The sequence below is a fragment of the Heptranchias perlo genome, chromosome 19, assembly GCF_035084215.1.
Source record: "Heptranchias perlo isolate sHepPer1 chromosome 19, sHepPer1.hap1, whole genome shotgun sequence".
Taxonomy (NCBI): Eukaryota; Metazoa; Chordata; class Chondrichthyes; order Hexanchiformes; family Hexanchidae; genus Heptranchias; species Heptranchias perlo.
Genome location: NC_090343.1, coordinates 39,013,799 through 39,036,639, shown reverse-complemented (window position 1 = coordinate 39,036,639; position 22,841 = coordinate 39,013,799). Strand labels below are relative to the sequence as shown.

Below are 22,841 nucleotides of genomic sequence, written 5' to 3'. Positions count from 1 at the left end.
TACTGTAGATTAGCTATTCTAAATGTAAACTGTAGATGTCAATAGCTTTAATTGTTTTGGTGACAGCTTCCTTTCTGCAGCTGCAATTTTATCTTTCATTTTTTCTTAAAGGAAGTCATTCATTGCATCAGTAACCATAAGTTAACGATGAAGCATGTTCTGCAAGATGCCCGATTGGTTAGTTTACAGTTGGAAGGTGGAGCAATTCTTGCCAGACTCAAGAAAGAGGAAACTCGATTCAGCTTTTCTGAGGACCACAGGTGGGAACCCTAATAGAATCATAGAATCGTTACAGCACTGAAGGAGGCCATTCGGCCCATTGAGCCTGTGCTGGCTCTTTGTAAGAGCAAAGCAGTTAGTCCTATTCTCCTGCTCTTCCCCTGTTGCCCTGCAAATTTTTTCTCTTCAAATATTTATCCAATTCCTTTTTGAAAGCCACGATTGAATCTGCATCCACCACCCTTTCAGACAACGCATTCCAGATCATAACTATTCAATGTGTAAAAAAGTTTTTCCTCACGTTGCCTTTGGTTCTTTTGCCAATCACCTTAAATCTGTAACCTCTGGTTCTCAATCCTTCCGCCAATGGGACCAATGACTCTTTATTTACTTTATCTAAACCCATCATGATTTTAAACACTTCTGTCAAATCTCCTCTCAACCTTCTCTGCTCTAAGGAGAACAACCCCAGCTTCTCCACTCTATCCACGTAACTGAAGTCCCTCATCCCAGTAATGTGTTTGATTCTAAAATTTTAAGGATGTTTTCTGATTGTTAATTTTTTAATCTACATCCAAACAATGAATAATGCATAGAGTATTCATGTAGTGCACACCCCCCATCGCCATGGAAACCCTCACTCTCACTTCTGTCACCTCTAGGCTCAACTTATCAAATACTCTTTGCCGAGCTCACATGTTCCACTGTACATAAGTTGCACCTTGTTCACAACTGTGTCAACCGCCTTCTATCCCGTACTGAGTCCTGTTCACCTATCACCCCTGTCCTCGTTGTCCTCTACTGTCTTCTCCTGCTCCAAAGAATTCAAAATCCTCATTCTTGTTTGTAGATCCCTCCACAGCTTCACCCCCACCCTTCTTCTGCAACCTCCTTCAGCTCCATGTCGCACCTCGCACCCTTCGGTCTTCTTAATCCAACCTATTGCGATTCCCACCCATTTCTACTCCACCATCGATGACAAGGCCTTGAGCTATTATGGCTCTGCACTCTGGAATTCTCTTCCTAAACCCCTCCATCTTCCTAAATCACTCTCCACCTTCAAAAGGCTCCTCAAGATCTAGCTCTTCATACACATCTTCAGTCACTTTCATTATTCTGCTGAGCCTTTTTGTGACGTGCAGTGGGATGTCTTGCCATGCTTAAGGCTTTATATAAGTGCACCTGAGATAATTACGTTTTGTGCGAGTCTATTACATATATCTTCCGTGGTTTCTCCTTCCTCACTCTCTGCCTCTGATACCTTTGATGCCCAATGCTTGATGCTCCTTGTTCATTTAATTCCCCTGAATCCTGCCATGTGCTCACCTGATCTTCTCAGTTAGCTCTGTCTCTCCTCTAATCTTTCTCTCTGTTGCTGATCTGTCTGTCTCTTCCTCAAGTGTCCAATCTGCACCCGTGATGGCCTCTTCAGTCATGCTGTTGCTTTCACTGAGAGTAGACGAGTGATACCAGTCAGTTGGGTTCACTCCAATTTACCCTGCGCTCTGAAACCAATACAGATAATAGACTATTTGATAGTGTGAGGGAAACTGGATTAGCTCCACTTCCCAGCAGCCTTTCCTGACTCTGTGAGAACTGAAGCAGGAACAAGTAAAGATTTATGCAGGCAGATCAATCTGGAGGGAGACACAGAGGAAGATCAGTGTGATAAATATGTAGAAGTGCATTACAATTTATTTCCCCCATTTTCCTTCCCACATTCCATATTTGGGACAAAACCCCATAGAATATGTGACTCCACGCAGGGTAAGAATACTAGAATTTTAGTGTTTAGATGTGGACACAAGGATGCTGCAGATTTCCATGTGTAATTTTCCCCAAAACATCAAGGTAGAAGATCAGCCATGAACTTATTGAATGGCGGAGCAGGCTTGAGAGGCTGTTTGGCCTACTTCTAGTTCTTATGTTTTTCTTTTATCAACAACTCTGAAGGGTTGTTTGGAATTTGATCTGGGTCCTTCCTGTATTGTTTAAAGGAATCAATAAAGTGGGATGTAACAGTTAAAATCGGTGTAAAAGAGGATTCAGCAAGAAACAAATAGTTTGAAATCAAATCTGATCCATATAGGGGGATCTTCTGCATCCTCTATTTTTCTTGCATTCCATGTTGCACCCCTCTCCTTTCAGGTGCTGGCTTTCATGCTTCCTTCCTTCAGCTGAGAGTGTTGGCCAATGGATTCTCCAAGGTCACACCGATGACAAACCACAGCTTTTCTTCTACACACACATAGCTTTAACTTCATGGGGGTCAATTTTCCTGACCTTTGCTCCTGGGGAATACCCATTCTGAGGAAGGGCTGGTCTGAGTCAGGGATGTTCTTGGGCCATATAATAGCTTGGGACAGCAATTTCAGCTCAACCTGGGTCTAAACAAGCAAAGCCAGTTCCAGGTATCCTGCTCCTGCCCAATACCAGGGCAATGAGGACCAAGGAAAGTTGCCTCCCATCTGTGTTCTTCATTTCAACTCCACAACAATGGCTCTACAGATGAATGGGACTCTGAGTTCAAATAAGCAGAGTGAAAACTGAAGCAATATTTCCACAAACTAGTAATGCTTTTTCACGTTATATCATCAGCCAGCCAGTGCAATTTGGAATAACCTGGTATATGTATACAGGGATACACAGTCATGTTTGCTATGTTATTGCAGATTGTTAATCATGTAAGCTCTATTGTCTTGATAGTTCTGTAAATATATATGATTTCAAACTTCTCATTTGTGTGATTTGTAATCTTGCTTTGTGTTTTTTTTGCAGGGATGCCATTGATTCAGTAACATCTCTCTACAATAAGTTGGAGGAGAGCGTCCATACTCTGGTGATGAGGTCCAATCAGTGTCTGCAACACCTAGAGTTCTTGCAGGATCTGAGGACACTGGAGGACAAATTCAAACAGGTTTGGTATTAGCTATTCATTCGCATCACAGAATGAGAGTATGTTTTCCTGTTCATTTTGGGTGGGGGCGAAGGTTACAGAAATAAATATCACACTCATTACAGCAGTTAAAGTTTCACTGTGGAGATTCTGCATTGATCAAATTTCCACAAGTTTTTGAGACTGTCTCTGTGACTTTACTAGAATTTCAAACTGTGCAGAACCATGGAAACCAAACTTGGTGTTTGTTTCAGAAAACAAACTAAAGCTTAGAATATTTTGTTGCAGGCATTAGCTTGTCTATTTTAAATGGTTTAATGCCATGTAGTGGAAAAGGAATGGTGTATGAATGCTTTAATATGACCAACAGTGATTTATAGGTTAAAGTCACTCTCTGGCCTCGATATTTACGGGGAGGAGGTGAGGGAGTGGGGAGGAAGCTGGTGAGGTTGGGAGTATAACCCGGAAGTATGGGTTTCCCGGAGGTCCTGCCAAATTGAACGGCAAGACCTGATTAACATTTTTGGACTCCATTTTCCGGCTGCAGACAGCCAGGTTGAGAGGCTGGCTGGCTGTCAGGTGGGAAGGCTTGTGGCGCCAGGCCGCAGCCGGGGAGTGGAGAGGTGGGAGAGAGGGAGGGAGAGATTGTTGGTCGGCGGGGACAGCCAAGTAATAGCCATTTAATATATTTCAATGCAACATGTGCTTTTAGTAATCCGCTTAAGTAATTTTTCTCCATTTATTATTTCTGTGCTTTGAATTATGTTCTTTCCCCAGTTCTCTAATCATTATTGATTAAGCTTATCAATAGTCATGACCTCACTAATGTCGTTACATTGAATTATCACAAGATATTGCCAGGCTTCAAGAGTGGCTTGTCCAAGGCCAGTGTGCAACTAATTGCTCATTTTCCTAAGGTCTATCAAATTAAAATGAGATCAAAGTTAATCTGTTTTTGGTCAGACATTACCAAAAGTGAGATTTGTAAGTTAGGTGACTGGACTAAACTCTTTCACTTGACAATGCTTCACTCAAAGGCCTCACTGATGCAATATTGAGGGCAGGGGGAGTGGGGGGAGGAATGGTTGCATTGCTATAAATGGGATTTGTCAAAATTAGTAGAGCGTTTTGAAGAGGTGACTGATTGGATAGCTGAAGGGAATACAATAGATGTGGTGCATATGGATTTTCAGAAGATGTTTGATAAAGTGCCTCATAGGAGGCTTATAAGGGGTTTGGCTAATAGCGAAGAGGACTGTGGCAGATGCAATTTAATGTGGAGAAGTGTGAGGTAATGCAGCTTGGGAGGAAAAACAAGAAATGAGAATCTACAATGAAAAGATGCTGAAGGATTATGGATGAACAGAGACCTAAGGATTAAATTACACAATTCCTTGGAAGTGTGAGTGCAGGGTAGATAAAGCCTTAATACGGCCAGAAATGCTTTAGGCTTTATAAGTAGGGGCATAGAATTCAAGTACAAAGATGTAATGATAAATTTATACAAGGCAAATGTTAGACCACAGCTATGAGTAATGTGTGGTTTTGGGCACCCAATTATAGAAAGGACATTAATGCCTTGGAAAGCATACAACATAGATTCACCAGGGATGGGTTACCATATGGGAAAGGAGAGATTTCAGATACTAGCGCAGGAAACAGGGCAGAGGCGGCCCTGAAATTGGAGAGCTGCACTTACCGCCCCATTCCTCCTCCGATCCCATCCATCGCCATTTTTTCCCCAGGGGTTTACATGGATGGCCCAGGTGCTCACCTGAATCAAGTGGGAGCCTCTTTGTATTATGCAAATCGGGGTCCTAAGATGTACATAGGACCCCGATTGCAATTTCGAGGTACAAATGAGCGAAATGTACACCACACATGCACTGCCCATTTGTACCGGGTGATGAGTGGCCTAAGCAGCGGTCCATAAAGAGACTGCTGAAGGCTGGTCACAAAAGGACATTGAATTCTTTCGCTCCCATTGGAATTGCCTCCCCCCTCAACCCAGGCACCGGCTGCCAGCTGCATTATTTTACAGGCTATTAGAGCACAGAACTACTTTCCAATAAGAGTCAAAAGAAAGAAACTGTAAATGCTGGACATCGGAGATAAAAACAGGACATGGAGAAGTACTCAGCAGGTCCATTGAGATGCTGATGGGCCTACTGTGCATTTGCAGCATTTTCCATTTTTATTCCAGCAAGAGTGGCTGGATGTTGACTTAGAAATACTTAACCCAATCTTGACTTAAGACAGTTAAGTTGATAATTGGGGAATTATTTCCTCATTATCTCTTTATTCCTTCTACAGCAAAACAACTGGCTTCTTTGTGAAGGTGAATCATATTTGCAGGATTCAGTTACAAATGGAGATTCACTCAATGCCATACAACAAACACAGCACAAGTTTTGTGGATGCTTTATGTTGGCCACAGTAAGTCATGTTTAGCACTGTTTTAATTGACTGTACCTTTACGTTTTATCGTGCAGTAGGCATTTTCCCAAGGACAACACTCTTACATCTTGAGTGTTCCCGTAGTTTGAGTGCTTCCTCACCATGTATTCAAGGCTGGCCATGGTTTACTTGAAATGGGTTAATGCCTGAATTAAAGATGCATGGAAGGATTTAGAACAACTATGTTATGTGTTTGTACAGGAACAATGCTGATCAGAAAATATATCCCTATATTTGTTCACTGCATAGCTTCTTGTAACCTTGCATTTTTTTATTGTTAAACCCTGGAGATAATCCTCATTATGAATGGTTTTCACAGAGCTAATTTCACTCCAGATAGGGACAAAGTCAATTCCATTGATTGTTTAAAATGGGAACAGCTGCTGTCAGTTTATGTGCACAACAAACAAAAAAGTAACATACTAAACAACAAATATTCCCCTAGCAACCACACTGCCAGAAACCAATGCAATTAGGACAGGAAATCTTAAATAGCCAATTAAATGGTCTCTGCAATCATGGCCATGACATAAATTACAATTTTTGATATTTTCCATGACATTATTATGGACAGTATCATCTGAATCCACAGGATCTGTTAATTTTATTAATATTTCCTGTCATTGAGAGAAAATTCAGAATTCCTGTTTGTTTATTTTATATCAATAATATAAACAAAAACTAATGAAATGATCAAAATTCATGTTAAGAACCCATTGATAATGATTGTTATCTGATGGGCAGACTTGACATCATAATGTACATTTCTTGTGTGAATTACTGAGCTGATCTGTCGGTTCGGTACATACCGTATCCAATAAGTCTCCAATGTTAGGCCTTTATTTCATTTTTTTTATTCGTTCATGGGATGTGGGCGTCGCTGCCAAGGCCAGCATTTATTGCCCATCCCTAATTGCCCTTGAGAAGGTGGTGGTGAGCCGCCTTCTTGAACCGCTGCAGTCCATGTGGTGAAGGTTCTCCCACAGTGCTGTTAGGTAGGGAGTTCCAGGATTTTGACCCAGCGACGATGAAGGACAGGCGATATATTTCCAAGTCGGGATGGTGTGTGACTTGGAGGGGAACGTGCAGGTGGTGTTGTTCCCATGTGCCTGCTGCTCTTGTCCTTCTAGATGGTAGAGGTCGCGGGTTTGGGAGGTGCTGTCGAAGAAGCCTTGGCGAGTTGCTGCACTGCAGCCACAGAGTGCCGGTGGTGAAGGGAGTGAATGTTTAGGCTGGTGGATGGGGTGCCAATCAAGCGAGCTGCTTTGTCCTGGATGGTGTCGAGCCTCTTGAGTGTTGTTGGAGCTGCACTCATCCAGGCAAGTGGACAGTATTCCATCACACTCCTGACTTGTGCCTTGTAGATGGTGGAAAGGCTTTGGGGAGTCAGGAGGTGAGTCACTCGCCGCAGAATACCCAGCCTCTGACCTGCTCTTGTAGCCATAGTATTTATGTAACTGGTCCAGTTAAGTTTCTGGTCAATGGTGACCCCCAGAATGTTGATGGTGGGGGATTCGGCGATGGTAATGCCGTTGAATTTCAAGGGGAGGTGGTTAGACTCTCTCCTGTTGGAGATGGTAATTGCCTGGCACTTGTCTGGTGAGAATGCTACTTGCCACTTATCAGCCCAAGCCTGGATGTTGTCCAGTTCTTGCTGCATGTGGGCACAGACTGCTTCATTATCTGAAGGGTTGCGAATGGAACTGAACACTGTGCAATCATCAGCGAACATTCCCATTTCTGACCTTATGATAGAGGGAAGGTCATTGATGAAGCAGTTGAAGATGGTTGGCCTCGGACACAGCCCTGAGAATTTACATGAATCAGTTACCACAGACAATGATTTACATGTAACGAAAGGTCATTGAGTGGGTTAGTAACAGCTACATGAAAGGTGTTGAGAATATGGATGAAAATTTAATGTTGGCACAAAATGAATGGAGTGAATAGGACAAAATGATGTTTAAAGAAGCTAAATTTTTGATCTATTGAGTCTAGCAATTAATTTTGTTTCACTCCTCAATCTTCTCACAATTACACCTTACAGCAGGAGTACAAGAAGAGCTTGGAGTTGCTGCAAGAAGCAGAACAATTGAACGGTTTGTCATATCCTGAGTTTTTGGTGTTCAAAGATATGGTGGAAGATTTCAAACTACGACTGAACAATTTTCACATTAGAGCTAAGAGACGTCAAGCCGAATTGGAGGCCCTAGTTAACTTGTACGCCTACTGTGATAAGGTATGTATCAAAATAATTGTAACTTGAAGGACTGTAAAATAAATGGTATGTTTATTGGACTTCCTCCCGTGATGTTACATATTAATGAGCTAAATAAAATATAATGAAACCCCCAAATCGCCATTTTACATTTTTCCTTAACAGGAACAATAAGCACATGAAGAAAAACTAACAAGTAGTCGTATTGAAGTCTTAAAAGAAGTTTGATCTGTTTAGGGAATTATAGGGTCAATATTCATCTACAGGTCTAAATAAGTTCTAAAAGGTTAAAAAGTGATGCTAATCCCACCTAATGGTCAAGCACAAATAGCACTCAATTCTCCGATGTAAGCTAATATGAATAATTATTCAGAATTCCAGGTGCAAAGTCACACAGGTGGAAGGATACGCAAATTGTGTTTAAGTGAAACTTAAGAAGATAGGGACAATTAAAGGCGGGGTGGGGGGGTTGTCAAAATGGGGCAATAAAATTCAGCAAGCTTTTGGAGAGCTTTAAAAAGCCTCTCAACCCATTGGGTGCCTTTGACAAGGCTGAAGGGGCAGGAGATTAGGTTGGCAAAAATGAAAGGAAAAGAAACCCCACATGCAGGGATGAGACTGGAGACATGCGAGGGAGCAGCCCAGCACCTGACCTCTAGGGATCTACTGGTGTAACGTTCGGTGGGAAGAGGAGTCTCCTCAAACAAATTATTTGTGAAAGTGAGGTAATTTTACCTCTCGCTGTGGACACAGGGGTGCCTGAGCTGGTGGAAGGACACAACACACCTTGTGGGCAGCCTGACCTGCCAAGCATTCCTTTTCCTCCAAGCACATCAGCTCAGGAGAGTCCCATTGGCAAACCCATTAGTACCAGTAAAGGAAGCTGGAGACAAAGAAAGTGTGCTTGTGTGAGTGGTCAGAGGAGATGATCAGGCTCAGCTGTGATGTACACATTGTCAGGTAGCCTGCTGTTCATTCTCATACATGAAGAATGGTTACTTGGGTGAGGAACCTAAGGATGGCCAGCAACCATAGAGTTGCACCCTAGCTAAGAGTTCAACCCTTTCAGGAGAAGTGGAAGGTGGAGTGAACAATGATGAAAAAATTAAGTAGAAAAGAACATCATATTAGGGCCACTTGAGGAATCTGCTCACTCACGTTACCTTTCCTTCCTCAACATTACAGCACTGTTTGCTCTGGATCAGCTGTTAGGGGGCTGAATCTCCACATGGGATCTCCCGATCGTCTGCATAACTTTGGCGGAAGATCTACAGAAACACTGGAGAAACGGTGTATCATACTATCTTAGTATCATAGTAGATATAGCACAGGAGGAGGCCATTCAGCCCATCGTGCCTGTGCCAGCTCTTTGAAAGAGCTATTCAGTTAGTCCCATTCCCTGCTCTTTTCCCATAGCCCTGTAAATTTTTTCCCTTCAAGTATTTATCCAATTCCCTTTTGAAAGTTACTATTGAATCTGCTTCCACCACCCTTTCAGGAAATGCATTCCAGATCATTACAACTCGCTGCGTAAAAAAAATGTTTCCTCATGTCGCCTCTGGCTCCTTTGCCGATCACCTTAAATCTGTGTCCTTTGGTTTCTCCTTATTTACTCTGTCAAAACCGTTCATGATTTTGAACACCTCTATCAAATGTCCCCTTAACCTTCTCTATTCTGAAGAGAACAACCCCAGCTTCTCCAGTCTCTCCACATAACTAAAGTCCCTCATCCCTGGCACCATTCTAGTAAATCTCTTCTGCACCCTCTCTAAGGCCTTGACATCCTTCCTAAAGTGTGGTGCCCAAAATTGGCCACAATACTCCAGCTGAGGCCTAACCACTGTTTTATAAAGGTTCAGCATATCTTCCTTGCTTTTGTACTCTATGCCTCTATTAATAAAGCCCAGGATCCCATATGCTTTTTTAATAGCCTTTTCAACTTGTCCTGTCACCTTCAAAGATTGTGCACTCCCAGGTCTCTCTGTTCCTGCACCCCCTTTAAAATTGTACCATTTAGCCTCTCCTCAGACTTCCTACCAAAGTGCATCTCTTCACACTTCTCTGCATTAAATTTTATCTGCCATGTGTCTGCCCATTTCACCAGTCAGTCCATGTCTTCCTTAAATCTGTTACTATCCTCCACATTGTTAACTACATTTCTAAGTTTTGTGTCATCTGCAAGGTTTAAAATTATACCCTGTATACCCAAATCCAAGTCATTAATAGATATCAAAAAGAGCGGTGGTCCTAATCCTGACCCTGGGGAACACCACTATATACTTCCCTCCAGTCTGAAAAACAAAACATTCAACACTACACTGTGCTTTCTGCCCCTAGCCAATTTTGTATCCACACTGCCACTGTCCCTTTAATCCCATGGGCTTTAATTTTGCTAACAAATCTATTATGCAGTATTTTATCAAATGCCTTTTGAAAGTCCGTGTACACAACATCAACTGCACTACCCTCATCAACCCTCACGATTACTTCATCAAAGAACTCAATGAAGTTAGTCAAACACAATTTTCCTTTAACAAATTCATGCTGACTTTCATTTATTAGCCCATTTGTTTCCAAGTGCCTATTTATTTTGTCCCGGATTATTGACTCTAAAAGTTTCCCCACCACTGACGTTTGGCTGACTGGCCTATAATTGCCAGGTTTATCCCTCTCCCCTTTTTTGCACAGGGTGTAACATTGCAATCCTCCAGTCCTCCGGCACCATCCCCATATCTAAGGTGGATTGGAAGATTGTATCCAGAGCCTTCGTAATTTCCACCCTTTTTTCCCTCAGTAACCTAGGAGGCCATCCCATCTGGACCAGGTGACTTTTCCACTTTGAGTACTGCCAATCTTTTAAGTACCTCCTCTTTATTTTTATCCTATCCAATATCACTACTATCTCCTCCTTGTCTGCTACAATGGCAGCATCCTCTTCTCCAGTGAAGACTGATGCGAAGTACTCATTTAGTGCCTCAGCCATGCCCTTTGCCTTTATAAGAACTCCTTTTTTGTCTTTAATCATTCCCATGCTTCCTTTGACTAATTTTACAATTTATATGTTTATAAAAGACTTTTGGGTTTCTTTTATGTTAGTCGCTAATCAATACTCATGATCTCTCTTTGCCCCTCTTATTCCCTTTTTTTTATCTCCTCTGTATTCAGCCTGGTTCTCTACTATATTATGAACTTTACATTCATCATAAGCCTCCTTTTTCTGTTTCTTTTTAATCTCTATATCTTTAGTCATCCAAGGAGCTCTAGCTTTGGATGCCCTTCCTTTCCCCCTTGTGGGAATGTGTCTACTCTGTACCCGAACCATCACCTCCTTGAAGGCCTCCCATTGTTCAATTACTGTTTTGCCTACCAATTTTTAATTCCAATCCACCTGGGCAAGATCCCTTTTTAACTCACTGAAATTAGCCCTCCTCCAGTTAAGCATTTTCACATTTGATTGTTCCTTGTCCTTTTCCATAACTTTTCTAAATCTAATGATGTTATGATTACTGTTCCCCAAATGCTCCCCCACTGAAACATGCTCCACTTCATTCCCCAGAACTAGATCTAGCACTGTTTTCTTCCTGGTTGGGCTGGAAACACACTGTTCCAGAAAGCTCTCTTGAACATATGTCAGGAATTTCTCCCCCTCTTTGCCCTTTGCACTGTTATTGTCCCAGTCTATATTGGGATAATTGCAGTCCCCTATTATCACTACTGTATAGTTCTTGCACCTTTCTGTAATTTGCCTGTAAATTACTCCTCTATCTCCTTCCCACTATTTGGTGGCCTATAGTATACACCCAGGAGCATAATAGCTCCTCTATTGTTCCTTAATTCTAACCAAATAGATTCTGTCTTTGACCCCTCAACTACATCATCGCTTTCCAGTGCTATAATAGTTTATTTGATCAATACTGCCACCCCCCCCGCCAACCCCTTTCCTTCCTTCCCTTTCCTGAATACTTTGTACCCAGGAATATTAAGTACCCAATCCTCCCCTTCTTTGAGCCAGGTCTCTGTTATTGCCACTATATCATAGTCCCATGTGGCGACTTGAGCCTGCAGCTCACCAACCTTATTTACCACGCTACGTGCATGTACGTACATGCATTCCAATCTCATTTTAGACTGCCTCGCATTTGGCCCCTGTCTGATTCCTCCTATTTCTGAATTATTCTTTACTCTAGTGCTATTTATCTCTCCCAGTCCTCTGTGCACCTTGTTTCTTCTCTCTAATGTTTCATCCTGGTGTCTAACCCCCTGCCAAATTAGTTTAAACCTTCCCTCACAGCATTAGTTAACCTCCCCACGAGGACATTGGTCCCAGCTCTGTTGAGGTGCAGCCCGTCCATCTTGAACAAATCCCTCCTGCCCCAGAACTAGTCCCAATGCCGCAGGCAGCTGAAGCCCTCCCTCCTGCACCATTGCTCCAGCCATGCATTAACCTGTCTTATCCGACTATTCCTATACTCACTAGCCCATGGCACAGGGAATAATCCAGAGATTACTACCTTTGAGGTCCTGCTTTTTAACTTCCTCCCTAGCTCTTAAAACTCTGACTGCAGCACCTCGACCCTTTTCCTTCCTATGTCATTGGTTCCCACGTAGACCATGACTTCTGGCTATTCCCCTTCCCCCCTCTAAATGTTCTGCACCTTCTCAGTGATGTCCTTTACCCTGGCAGCAGGGAGGTAACACACCATGTGGGACTCACATCAGTAGTTACAGAAATGCCTGTCTATCCTCCTGACTATCGAATCCCTATAACAACTGCATTTATTTTGCTCCCCTGTGCAGTCGAGTCTCCCACGGTGCTGTGGATTTGCTTCTGTCTGCACTCCCCCAAGGTATCAACACCCTCACTGCTAGTGAGTGCCACACTCCCAGGGGATTCCTGCACTGTCTGCCTGTTCCTCCTAATCTGTCTTGTGGTCACCCACTCCCTCTCTGCTTGAAATCTCTTTAGCTGCGGGGTGGCCACCCCCTGAAAGGTGCTATCCACGAAACTCTCAGCTTCCCATATGCACTGTAATGACGCCAGCCACCCCTCAAGTTCAGAAACTCTGAGCTCGAGCTCAAGCAGTTGGTGGCACTTCCTGCATATGTGGTTTTTCAGGACACATGTTCTGGAGTTCCGACATGGCACAGGATGTGCATGCGACGGGCCCCAGCTGACCTGCCATGTTAGCTAACAGTTATTTAAGCTGTTTATTTTGCTTTAAGGCACTTTACTATTTATCTGGCACTAAAACACTAACCACTAAAAAACACTAACCATGAACTAAATACTCACTGACTTACCCTCGGCGCTCCTCCTTGCCTTGTTTTCATTCCTCCTGCGGCTCCCTTTATGCTATTCTCAGTCTTACTCTATAATTCTTTGGTTTCAATCGCTTAGCACTTCCTTCCCCCTCTGCACCTAATTCCCACACTCACCAAATTCCCAGTTGAATGTCCTCACTCTGTTAGCATTTCATTCTGTTAGCAGTTCACTCTCTGTTCTTACCAAACTCTCTGCTTCTGTCGTGTAAACGGCTTTTACTTCATTTCTCTGGCGTTTCCGCGAATCTTTTGCCGAAGTTTCAGTGGACAATCGGGAGAACCCCTGTGGAAATAAATGACACAGGTCTTGCTTATTTTTCAGTATGTAAGATTTGTTTAGTACTTAATGTGGTAGATAAGAGAAGTGACAAACCCACCTTACATACGTCTGAAGATCAAATCTGTGCTTCCTTACACTTCAGACTGCAAATCATATATATACAAATGACTAGTAGAAGCCCAATGAAACAAAATAAGGACATAGGTTCTACAATGTTGTAATGCACGGTGAAATTAATTTTATACTAATAACAGAAAGTGCTGGAAACATACAGCACGTCAGTTAACGTCTGGACAGAACAAAAAAATGACCATTTCATATGCAGACCCTTCTTCATAACTCTTTGTCTGTTCTCTCCACAGGTGCTGGCTGATCTGCTGTGTCTGTGTTTCCAGCATTTACTATTTTTCTTTCAGATTTCCAGCATTTGCAGTACTTTCCTTTTTACTAAAATTAATTTTATGTTTGTCCTCTTTTGCTAGGCTACAAAGTTTGCAGAGGATTGTAAACATTACTTGAACCAGCTGGGAACGTGTAGTTCTACAATATGCAGTAAAGCAATGTTGGTGCATCTTGAGAGTTATCATCAGAGGTTTACAGAATTCTCTGTTGAAAAGTTTCAGCAGATGAAGAGCCAGGTTCATAACCTAAACACCACTAAAGGGATGAAGTTGTGGAATGTAACCTGGTTGAAGTGCCAAGAGGTCAGGCAACTCCTTGAGGAAAAACTGGAGATTTGCAGGAAGACCCTAAAAACTGATAGAACTCCTTCCTCGGACATCAGCAAAGAGTCAAAGAGCACGGGTCAAAAGTGCAATAATGATATAGTCACAAGTACTGCTCATGTGTGTGGGAGCTCCAGGCCTGAAGAAGATGTAATCTGGCAGATAAAGGAAGACAATAAGCCTTTGCCTACCAAGAACATACATAGCCATAAAGAAAATGCAACAAATAAACCAAACAGAGCACCAGTAAACTCTTCAACATTTAACTGGCCCCTGTGGCTGCACTCAACAGAAGTGTCTAGTGGTGAGAGCACGCCACAGATCTGTTCTCTCCCTTCTTATTCAGATCCTATCTTTTCTCCTCCTATTCGACACAAAAGTTATCCTTCTAAGAAGATCATGCAGGCGGCGCAGGGCTTCCAGTTGTCACGACATGCAAGCTTTTGCTCTGAAGACAAAGGTCCTAGGAATACTAGAATTCACAGTCAAAGCAGTGGTGCTACTCCAGTTATGAGTCCTGTCCAATGCGGACCTCAAGGACCAAGCTTGGGACATGGAACAATGCAGGAACCAAAAAAGGAAACAAAGGCAAATTCCTGGTAAGGAGATAACTTTAATATTTAGGAAGGAACCTGTCCATCAGATGTTAATATAAGAGAAGAGACCAATACATTTTTTTTCTCAGTTGTATTTTGTGGCAATTGTTAAATTTTAGCTCCTCACTCCCCAAAGCCTTTCCACCAGCTACAAGGCACAAGTCAGGAATATTATGGAATCCTCTCCAGTTGCCTGGAGGGTGCAGCTGCAAAAGCACTGAAGAAGTTCGACATCATCCAGGACAAAGCAGTCTGCTTGATCAGCACCTCATTCGCCCTCTCTACCACCCGCTGGGGTAAAAAAAGGGATGAAGAACTGGGCCCCACCCCAAAATTCCTCTGCCACACACCTAGAAATTGATGACTTTATATTACCAGATGCCAGGGGTTTCTATGTTATTGGGGGCTAAAAATCTCAGGGTGGGGTTGGGGGGGAGGGGGTGCATCCCGGCTTAAGTACAGTATTACACCTTTTCAGGACCTCAGTCATTGCCCCAGCCAAACTTCACAAAGTCTGGGGGAGATTTTCTGTTTTACATTCCAGTGGGGGTGTTTGCAACTTTAGGGGTGTATCTAGGGGTTCAGAAAAGAAGTCAGAAATTCTGGCAAAGATTCTCGGGCATGGGGGATTTTTGTGGTTTCTCCTCTGGAAACAAAAGGAAATTTCTTCTAGGGGCCTCCTTTATAAGAGGGATACATTCAGATATATATTTTTTTTAAATACAGTTCTTCTCCGGGAGTCCAGACCATGACCCCAGCCTGGATCTCCTAGGTGAGGGCCCAACTTTTGCTAGTGGTTGGTATGCCATGCCTGGTCTCACCAGGTCTATCTCTGCCAACCCTATGTTAGGTTCACTCTATGGGTTGGGCCCAATGTGTACAAGTCCTGGTCTAATTTCCAACCATTTTTCCTTCCTGCAACTCTCAGCTTGTTCCTCACTCTAACTATTTATCTTTCCTTCTTTCTATTTTTCAGTTTGTCTCCCACTCTTCTCTCTCTTTCTGTGTGCCTCTCACACATTTACATTCTACCTTTTTAGGACATTTTGCTGTGTCCTTTTTTGGCAAATGTTACCAACTTCTTATATGTGGGTTGAAATTTGCCAAGTTATCATTACTTTGTTTTCGGAAGAAATCTGACACATTGAACTTATCAGTGTCTTTTTTGTTGATTATTTCCTTGGCCAATATTTAAGATTGTAAATGTTCAAAGTACACTATTGCCACTTGAGTTTCTGTAATTATGTTAAGCTAATCATATAGTCATAATGATATTTATTTCAGTGGCACATTTTACAACTAAGGAAAATTGGGTGAACATTTAGTTCTGAGAATTCCTGGGTTAATTTGTCGACGTTCTTTAGCACTACAAAGCCTAGCAGTGTAGGGAGCTGAATATGTCTGAGTCCAGGAATTGGGTGCACATGGGAGGGTGAGCTTGATGCGAGACTTGGGTGCCAATGAGTGAGGAAAAAGAGGAGGGATTAAGTTAGCTGGGATTCTGGAATGGGGTTGGAGCAGTGTTAGGAATGTGAAACTGAGGAGCTACCAATTCTCGGAATGAAAGGCCGCAGGATACTGGCCAATTCTTGGACCAAAGCGTCCCAGTTAATTTGGACCAGGCCCCAAGTGGAAAGGCATTGAATGGCAAAGCTCAGAAGAGCATGGAGTGACCAGAATGTATACTGGAAGGTTGGGATAGACTGGCACCTTAGCATGTTGGTCTACTGGTCACACGCATGCAGCAGGCCTTAGGATTTCAGGCCTGATTTGGGCTGAGCATTGGAGTACAGGGTGTGGTGGGGGGGTGGGTGAGATGCACCAGTCAGGTAGAGGAGGTGAACCAGATTGATTCTCTATGGAGGAGAGCAGATGTCAGATTGATTAGAAGATGGCGACAGAGAACTTTATGGAGAAGTTTGTGATTTTTCTTTTATAAATTATTGGCCCCTTACACCAAATAACACCTTGGTCTCTCTCCCTACTCCTCTGACACCTTCTCCTCCTTTGAGCACCTCACCTCGTTCCACCCCTCTCATCCCTCCTTTAAAATCCTAATTCTCTTCCGCACCCCCCACCCCAAAACCCCATCTGATTGGTTGAAGTGACAAATTGAAGGGACATTATGTACCCGAAATGGGAAGATCTTCAACTCCCCAGCAATAGCATTCTTCCTCTTAAAAGGTACATTTTTAAAATAACATTCTAGTTGGCAAAGTTAACATTCTGGTCTACAACTATTCTGATGTTATGTTTTTTTTTGTCATAAGAATTAATAGTTAAAGATTTTAATAGGAAAGATTTATTTTTACACTTATTTATGCTTTCTGTTTGTTCCTTGCTAATTCCAAGTAATAAGCTGCAGCACATTATGGAGGAGATGTTAATCACAGAGAGGGAGTACGTCCGTTCCCTTGGTTATATCATTGAACACTACTTCCCTGAGATGGAGCGGATGGACCTACCCCAGGATCTGCGGGGACAGCGAGGGATTATCTTCGGAAACCTGGAGAAGCTGTTTGATTTCCACAATCATTACTTCCTGAAGGGGTTGGAGAGCTGTGCAAGGGACCCCATCAGAGTTGGACACTGTTTCCTCAGACATGTGAGTTGGTAACAAGATTTATTTTATCTCAGTTTCTATGTATACTAGTTGATCTCCCTTGGCATTGTTTGTGGAGATAACAACTATCTGCCTCTCAGCTTATCTCCCACTTTCTAATTCTACACCCCTTTCTCCACCCTGCTCCCGTGTATCTCTATTCCCTTCTCCCTCATAAATGCATCAAACCTCCTCTTAAATATATTACTGCTATTGCTTCAATTCTCTCCGTAGGTTTTCCCCTTGCCTTTAGTATTTTAGTTTTATTTTGGCTTATGTGTATCTCTTGCTTCTGTTATGTCTGGGATTCCGTATGAGCTCAGTTTTCTGGAATATTTCCCAGTGCAACAATTTACAATAACATTGACACAGGAAGAGCTCATAAAATCTTTAGTAATAATATTGATTAATTACCCTTTATGAAGTGACTCTTGCTTTCTCCACTAATCCTACCACATACTCTGAAAAATAAAGATAAAAATAAAGTGTTGTTTTTAAAAACCTGGTGTAAATCATAAGAACATAAGAAATAGGAGCAGGAGTAGGCCAATCGGCCCCTCGAGCCTGCTCCGCCATTTAATAAGATCATGGCTGATCTGATCCTAACCTCAAATCTAAATTCATGTCCAATTTCCTGCCCGCTTCAAATCATGATTTGAAATTGAAAATAGCAAACTGAATTCATTAAATGAGTCAAAAAGAGACTGCTTCATTCTTATCGAGAGTTTTCATCTTTCTCTCTTTCATTGTAGGAAGAGCAGTTTGGACTTTATGCATTGTACAGCAAGAACAAACCTCGATCAGATTTCCTACTCAGCAGCCATGGCAACACCTTCTTTAGGGTAAGTAGTGCAATTATCCTTAGACAGATACAGGACCCTTATATTAATGAGACCCTGTCGGGGGTCTCAGTGCTGCTTTCAGGCGGCTGTCCAGGTCGACTAAAAGTTGCCCAATCCAAAATGGCGACTGGTGCACTTCCGGGGGAGATGGACACCGGAGATTGCGACCCAAAATTCGTCTCCCTAACATCAATTTTAGGCCCAAAACATGGGAGAAACCAAGGGCTCGATTTTAGGGTCGGGTTACCTGCGGGTTTCCAGCGGGGGGGCCCCGAAAATCCCGATCTCCGATCACGTGACCGGATTCGGACGAAATCCCGGCCACTTCCGGGTACCGCGCTGACGTGCGGGGCTGCGCGCGCAAGCCCCGCTGGTGGGAATCCCGCAGGCAATTAAAGCCAGCGGGGTTCCACTTGAGATCACTTAACTTGCTCGTTGTGGTCAGTTAATGAGCTGAAGCAGCTGTCAAAAGAGGAAGTGTGGGATTTTACGGTCAAAGCAGTCAGTTTCCCACACTGGGGGAAACAGGACCCTTCAAACCAGGCGTGTTGCAGCCAGCAGCCTGTGCCAGGTGCCAAGGTGCGCTCCACGGGGGAGCGCCCTCACCCACGCAGGAGGCCACCGCGTCACATAGTGCAACCCCTGCCCTCCACCAACCCCCGCCAAGCCAGAGGACAGACCGACACGAAACCGCAGCCCCAGTCCGAGGACCCACCCACCTACCCTGCACAACCCCTCACACCAACACCTGCCAGATGGGTGGTGCGTTGACATCGTCGGAGGACGAACAGGATGACCAGCCCCAGCAGCCTCGCAGTCCACGCCGTCCGCCTCGGAGAGGTGGGGCCCCCCAACACGGTGCTGCGGCACACCCACCTGCACAGCAGGAGGGAGGGCAACCGCAGAGAGAGATGCGTCGCAGGAGGCACTACCCTCCGCACAGGGTGTACAGAGCGAGGCTCAGCTTCATGGACCTCTCCGAGGAGCAGTGCATACGTCGGCTCAGAGTCAATCGCCAGGTAGTCGCCGACATCTGCAGCCTCCTTAACGACGAGCTGCTCCCTGATGGACCAAGCAGCATCTTCTTACCTGTCGCCGTCAAAGTCACCACTGCCCTCAACTTCTTCGCATCCGGTTCCTTCCAGGGTGCCACCGGGGACATCACCGGGGTCTGTCAGTCCTCTGCACACAAGTGCATAAGGCAGGTCACCGATGGGTTGTTCCGCAGGGCCTCCCACTACATCAACTTCGCCATGGACGAGCGCAGCCAGATGGAGAGGGCGGTTGGATTCCATGCCATGGCCGGCTTCCCACGGGTGCAGGGTGTAATCGACTGCACCCACATCGCAATACGGGCACCTCCGCATGAGCCAGGGCTGTTCATCAACAGGAAGGGGTATCACTCCATGAACGCCCAGCTCATCTGTGACCACCGCCAGAGATTCCTACACGTGTGCGCCAGATACCCCGGCAGCTGCCACGATGCCTTCGTCCTCAGGGAGTCCGCCGTCCCGCCCATCCTGCAGGCACCCAACGCCGGCAACGGCTGGCTCCTCGGCGACAAGGGGTATCCCCTCCACACGTGGCTCATGACACCTCTGAGGAACCCCATCACCGAGCCAGAGCGTCGGTACAATGACAGCCACACTGCTACCAGGTCTACAATTGAGCAGACCATAGGGCTTCTCAAGATGCGCTTCAGGTACCTTGATCGTTCTGGGGGAGCGCTCCAATACACACCATTCAGAGTGGGACGAATCATAGTTGTCTGCTGTGCCCTGCACAACATGGCCCAACAGAGAGGGGTGCCGCTGGAGGAGGCCCCATCCACACCCGCCACCCACATTGAGGAAGGCGAGGGCGAGGAGGAGGAGGAGGAGGAGGAGGCGGAGGCGGAGGAGGCGGAGGAGGAGGACGCGCCCGAGGATGTTGGACGACCCATGCGCCGAGCCGCGACTCACCGGGATGGTCGCCGGGCCAGGGACGCACTCATACGTCAACGGTTCTCCTAGAGTCAGACACTGCGAGGCGCTCGCATCTCCTCACCTGCACATGCGAGCGGCCATACCAGCCCCCTCCACTGAAGAGTGCTGCCAGTAATCCTGCACCCACAGCAGTGTGCCCAATGGGTGGCAGCAGGTGTTTGCCGTCATGATGGCCTCCACGGAACGCAACTACTGCACAAGCCGCGGAAGAATGGACGAGAGGTGGCAGGAGTGGTGAGAATAGACTATTTAATATGTGGAATGTGACATCATTTAAGAAACAAAGTACAAAATAATAAACACCCTGGTGTATTCCCTTTGTGATTATAAGGCCTTTGGAATTCTTCTCCGGGAACCCCTACGTGGTGCTACCCCTGTGGCTCCAGCAGAGGTAGTGGCAGGTTGCTCGTCTTCTTGCCTTGACCGGGTAGATGCTTTTGGCGGACGGCCCCTGGGTTTCGGTGCCCGTGAGGGCACCTCCACAGACTGCTCCTCCTGCACCGGGGCAGGGGCAGACTCGGCCACCTGGAGAGGAGGCACCATTGCGGGTGGTGGTTGAGAGGTGGGCGACGGGTGGGACGTGGGGACGCCTTGAGAGGCGTCCCCGCTTCCATGTCCCCGGTCACCATCATCCCTCTCTTGGCCTCGGCCCACATCACCCCTTCCACCCTGCTGGACGGCAGTTTGGATGGCATGTGTGAGGCCTTGCAAGGCCACCCCTAGTGTATCCCTCAGCCTGTTGGTGGCGTCGGAATGTTGCTCACCCTGAATCCGTACCGACGTTGTGAGGGCCTGCAAGGACTCGAAGTGGAGCTGTGCGTGATGCTCGAGGGAGGCCAGCCTGTCCTCCACCGCAGACAGTCCCGCACCTACCCGCGACACTGTGTCGCCGGTACCCTCCTGTGCCTGCGCCACCAATGCCCAGATGCAGGAGGTGGACTCCTCCATCGCCTGCGCTATTGTGGACAATGCGCGCGGCACCTCTGCCAGCACCTCAGCAATTAGCTGGTGGCCCTCGACGACTCTCCTTTTCTCTGGTGGCCCCCTGGGTTCAGCATCTGGGTCCGGCTGAGCAGAGCCTGGAGATGAGTGCTCCCTCCGTCGCGGACCCTCCGCGGCTGCCCCTGCCACCAGGGTCTGCTCATGCTCACTCGTGCGCAGTGACTCACCAAGTGCTACCCCAACTAGTTGGCGAGGGGGACCCACCGAGGTGCGTGTCTCTGCGCTGGTGGATGGTTGGCTCTGATGTGACGATGCACCCTCAGAGACCGCCATGTCCTCTGAGGAATCGCCCTCCATGCTCGCTTGATCCAAAGACGCACCTGCAAGAGAACAGAGGGCACTTTGAGGCATGTGGACCAACTTGACAGTGCGCCTGATGGCAGGTGATGATACGGTCACTCGCGATCATGGGTGTTGAGTGTCAGCTTTCCCTTACCGGCCGTTTCGGCAGCGACACACTCGCCATCGGCCACCGACAGGCAATGTCGCGTGCGGGCGAGGTCGAGCGCCTCCACCTCTGCGTCGGTGAGCTCCACCACTTGCGGCGGCCCACCTCCGGTGCGTGCCCTTTCGCGGTTGTTCTTGCTCCTCTTCTCCTGTGAAGGCAAAACACAGATGTGTGAGTGGGTGCGTCTTGCATCGTGAGACGCATCGAGCATCGGTGTGGTTGGGTTGAGCGTGGCGCGGAACGGATGGGAGGAAGTGTGGGCCACGTGCCCATCCCATTGCATGGGGATTGGGGTGTGTGGTAGTGTTCGGGTGGGGTCAGGGACGGTGGGTACTTGCGTGCACGGCGAGGATGGTGAATGAGTGGCTGTGATGATTGCTGATGGAGCGCAGTGGTGGCTGTGCAGGAGGGGGTTGTGATCTGCTTGGCGTGATGGTGGGGACGGGATGTGGGAGGGTGCGTTGGTGTACTCACCTTGCCAGACCTAGTCAGGTCATTGAAGCGCTTGCGGCACTGCTCCCATGTCCTTGGGGTGTTGCCCCTGCTGCTCACCTCCGCCGCCACCTCTGCCCATGCCTTCCTGGTTGCGGCGGCAGGGAACTTGCGCCCATCCTCAGGGAAGAGTGTTTCCCTCCTCCTCCTCACGCCCTCCAGCATCAGCTGCAGTGCCAGATCTGAAAAACGGGGCGCAGCCTTTCCCCTTGGTTGAGCCATTCTCCCAGACCTCTTGCTTGCAGCAGGAGGGGCTTTGGGAGACTGCCCCTTTAACTGGAGCTCCTACATCGCGTCGATGGTACTGCGCATGCGCAGCCGGCCGGCTCGCAGCTGGGGAGCGCAGAACCCGGAAGCAGGGCTTAATGGGTCCAATTATCCCGCGATCGCGTGGGGGACGCACACAATTACCCGTCCGCGTTTTCGACGCTCCCGGAGGACCACCCGCTGGGAACCCGCAGGCCTGCTAAATTCGAGCCCCAAGTTGAATTTCTTCCCCTCATCTAGTGTTCCAACTTTGGGTATCGCACCAGCCAGATGTAGACTATACTTCCCTCTATAGTATTCCAATAACAAGTAACAGAAGCACCTCCAATGCCATTAATTTAAATTTTACCATATAATTAATGTACCATGCAAACTATAATTATGGGGCGTCATTTTAGCACCCACTATTGGGTGCGTTCCTGGCGGGGGGGCTCCGAAATTCGGAGAATCCTGGAGCGGGACCAGACCCCGCCTCGAACCCGCGCACTTC

General features: G+C 46.1%; 1 protein-coding gene across 1 annotated transcript in view; it reads left to right on the top strand.

Annotated features, from left to right (window-relative positions):
• The window catches only part of LOC137335314 (pleckstrin homology domain-containing family G member 4B-like), a 156,287-nt gene that overhangs the window by 107,350 nt on the left and 26,096 nt on the right, over nt 1–22,841 (top strand). The window contains exons 10-16 of the mRNA XM_068000631.1: nt 112–260; nt 2,998–3,136; nt 5,429–5,551; nt 7,620–7,811; nt 13,875–14,716; nt 17,066–17,318; nt 18,068–18,157. Coding sequence (XP_067856732.1) covers nt 112–260; nt 2,998–3,136; nt 5,429–5,551; nt 7,620–7,811; nt 13,875–14,716; nt 17,066–17,318; nt 18,068–18,157 — 1,788 coding nt within the window. The remainder of the gene's footprint in view (nt 1–111; nt 261–2,997; nt 3,137–5,428; nt 5,552–7,619; nt 7,812–13,874; nt 14,717–17,065; nt 17,319–18,067; nt 18,158–22,841) is intronic.